Source organism: Fragaria vesca, linkage group LG3 (assembly GCF_000184155.1).
Source record: "Fragaria vesca subsp. vesca linkage group LG3, FraVesHawaii_1.0, whole genome shotgun sequence".
In the NCBI taxonomy this organism is placed as follows: Eukaryota; Viridiplantae; Streptophyta; class Magnoliopsida; order Rosales; family Rosaceae; genus Fragaria; species Fragaria vesca.
This window is the reverse complement of record NC_020493.1, coordinates 18817719-18821257: the sequence shown is the minus strand read 5'-3', so window position 1 is coordinate 18821257 and position 3539 is coordinate 18817719. Positions and strand designations below refer to the sequence as shown.

Below are 3539 nucleotides of genomic sequence, written 5' to 3'. Positions count from 1 at the left end.
GAACAATTCGATCAACACAAAGAGGGTTTTTGGTCTTGGGAAGTAGGATACTTCCCTCCTCCAATAACCTCATAAAGAGACTCCTCAGTGGCTTGAAGAACCAAAGGGTCATGGAACATACATGGCTTTGATTCCATGTCCTCCTCCATGAGCACCTGATTTATGTACTTGAGCACACTATCAGAAAACTCATCTCCCTCAGGGCTAGAGATTGATGACAAAGCAGAGTTACTGGGATTTGGGTCCAAAAAGCTAAGATCTTTCAAAGGTTCACTACTTGGGTACTCATTTAACATATCAGGCAAAATGGTTTGATCATTAAAGTTGGGATTTTCATAGAAACGTGGATCCATGGTTATGAAATACACAAAATTGAAGGAAACCCAATTCGACTTGGGGTGATACTAGAAGCAAACTGATGCAAGTTGGGTTTGAAGAGTAGGGTTACCTGAGAGAGATGAGCTAAACCATAATCCCCATATGCGCGTAGCAGAGGAGATTGGAGCTTAGGCGACGACTTTTGTGGAGAAGAGTCTGTGGACCAGAAAATGCAAGTGTTTCAAAGTGCGGAAGTCAGAAGCGGGTAGCTATTGTAGCTCTCATTATAAAATAACGATCTGCGACGTGGTAATTGGTATTTTTAAACAAAATGATTAAAAGTACCAACACTTGCATGTGTAATCTATCTCACTCTTTTTTTGAAGATGTGGTAAGATTATAATTATTTTCTACAACATAAAATTCTCACTATACTTGCAGTACATAAATCCTGCATCACAATTAACAAGGGAAACAGCAGAACCTGGACAAACTGATAAATCCATGCAAACTTTTCTATTTGATAATGCATCGAAAACCCGCCTCGCTTCTCTTAAATCCCCACAGTGCACATACATGAACACAAGCTTTGCCCCCACATAGAGAGGTTCTTGAATTTTCTATGTGGTCGAGCGTGGTCGCCGGGACACGAAATTTGGCGCCAAAAAGAGAGGTTCTTGAATTGGGTCTGAAGAAAATTAAGCAGGGCTTCAAAGGGTTTGGGTTTATGTATTGGTAGGAAGAAGAAGGAGAGACCCATGACTGGTTTGGTGAGGTTGTGCAGAGCATCAACATAGGCTCTGTGATTCTAAACCTCAGTAAACCAGTTTTGCCTTGCTATTTATCTCACTCTAGTTCTCAACATTTCATTCCACCTCTATTTATCTCACGCCAAGGTACTAATTAGAGTGGGGTACTAATTTGAGTGGTAAATATTTTTTACCAACTCATGGTTTGATGATATAAATTATAATTATTCACAACATTTAGCAACAAGGATCAACAGGTTCCTAAAATTTATAGCAGAAATGGCACCCAAAGATCTCTGTGGAGGGCTTGCAACATTAAATCAGGTAGAGCAGATGATATGAGCTTTGGTATCTTTGTCCTTTTGCTTACGCTCTCATAATTGTAAGTGGATCATCAGTTTCATTTGTAATAGTCAAATGATTCTAATAATCACTACTTGAAAACACATCAGAACCCAACTAACCCTAATCTGAACACAAGTCTTCTTATTTTCTGTCTTCCCTTCTTTCTTCTTCTGTCACAAGTGAGATGAATTCTTGCAAAAACCAGATTCAGCAGTAAACTAGTACTTCAGATTCATAAACCAAATTTGTAATACTGAAGCTATACAGCGCATTGGAAAGAAGAGAGGGACTGTTGGACTAGCTTTCAGCACATAAAGCTGCATAAAAGACACCGGATCTACTACATATTAACAATACGGCAACCTACAGTGGTATGATGCAAAGTAATATACTATAGTTATCTATCTAATCACAACAACCATAATTGACTGAAGGAAGGAAAAAAAAAAAACAGGCAGACGCAACTACAACAGTTGTTGCTCTTCCAACTCCCAAAATTTGTAGGGTGTGATATACAGACAACAACTGCTAAAGCCTGCCTGCATTTTTCCCACAACTGATATAAAGTTTGTCCACACAGAGCTATTTGCCATCAATATGGAAAGAAGTTGTATTTGACAAATAGTGCGAGCCGATTCTAAACAAAACGATGGTATGAAGAATTGTTTTCTTGTTTATTTTCTCAGCAGACTGTTACAGTATATACACATCTAGATATGCTATAGATCCACAATTCTAGGGGTTCTAGTGCTAAACAAGGTAAGATAAGATTTACCCTAATATGAAAAGGCAGTAACAGAATAACAAGAATACAAATCCTAATTACTTAGGATCCCTTCCATCTACGTCTTTAATAAATTCTAACAGTCAAGCATTTCAAGTCGTACTTGGCGCCCAACAGGCACAACCAAACATCATTCTACCCTTCCAACCATGCAGCATCCAGTGGCCATCTTCATTAACCACAAAATTCGGGTGGTACTCCATTTTTACCTTATCCTTTATTTTGTTCACAACTTCATAGTCCAATGGCAGCAGTCTAAAACCAGCCCTCATGTTTCGAATCTGCCACTGCTTATATGTTTCAGGCCTCGCAATTCTATTATTGCCCTCACAAGCAACTATATTCATAACTTCACGTCCAATAAACTCTTTTTCAAACCCCAATCTCACCTGATCTTCACGAGGCAAAGTAGTATCCAACATATCAAACAATGCAGAGAAGTGGAATAGTGCCTCTCGGAAGCGTGGAACAAAGAACGGTGCATCATGGGATCCATTAACAACACTTTGGACAAAAATATCAGGATTCAACTTTCTAATTATATTTAGAACAGTATCCCTCGGACTATTTACCATAACTGTCTCATCAAGGAGGTACTTAAATCGACAGAGACAATTAACGGCAAGAACCTCATTTCTTTGAACTTTCAATTCATCAAGTTGGACAGTTTCCCACTTCTTGGCTATGGCATGGTACTCAAAAGGGACATTAAATCGCTTACAATAATTTGCCAAGCGATGCCCTGTCTCTTGGACTGTTTCTTCTGGATGACAACCACTTAAGGTAAGCTCTAACCCTGTAATGCGTAATTTGGGAGGTCCACCAGGTCTTCTTGAGAGGCAATGAATGAGAGCAGGCCATTGAAAACCTTGCCGGATACCAAAATCTATTATATGAAGTGTTTCTGCTTTCTCAGCAGCTTTTATAATCATTTGGTTTGCAAAGATCATCAACATCTTCAGGAACGGGCAGACTGCAATAAGAGCTCGGTAAAACTTTGAAAAATCTGCAGGTGATGCTCGTTTAGTAGCCAAAGTAGTATATAGTTCACTTCCAGTGCCAGCCAACCGCACTTCAAGAGCATTTACAAAGCAATGAGACAACCTCTGAGTATAATCACCAAATGGGGAAGAGTGCTGCCTAATTTGCTTTAGTAGCTCACTAGCAGTCCCTCGATCATCAACAGCAACAGCTTCTGCACATGAAATCAGAAGACACCTCAAATCTATCACTTCCTTCTTGTTGCCTCGTTTCATGCCACAAGCCTTCTGACTGACTAGCACATCCTGCTGCAGGCCATTGTTAGCTCCATTCTGACAGACTTGATCCTCTTTACTTTCAAC

At 39.6% G+C, this 3539-nt stretch overlaps 2 protein-coding genes across 2 annotated transcripts in view; both read right to left on the bottom strand.

Annotated features, from left to right (window-relative positions):
• LOC101308560 overlaps positions 1-424 on the bottom strand; it is a 27365-nt gene extending 26941 nt beyond the window's left edge. Inside the window, exon 1 of the mRNA XM_004295920.1 lies at positions 19-424. Coding sequence (XP_004295968.1) covers positions 19-353 — 335 coding nt within the window. The 5' untranslated portion in view covers positions 354-424. The remainder of the gene's footprint in view (positions 1-18) is intronic.
• A 1669-nt stretch (positions 425-2093) lies between these two features.
• The window catches only part of LOC101308272 (scarecrow-like protein 14-like), a 2172-nt gene continuing 726 nt past the window's right edge, over positions 2094-3539 (bottom strand). The window contains exon 2 of the mRNA XM_004295919.1: positions 2094-3531. Within this exon, the coding sequence (XP_004295967.1) occupies positions 2289-3531 (1243 nt within the window). The 3' untranslated portion in view covers positions 2094-2288. The remainder of the gene's footprint in view (positions 3532-3539) is intronic.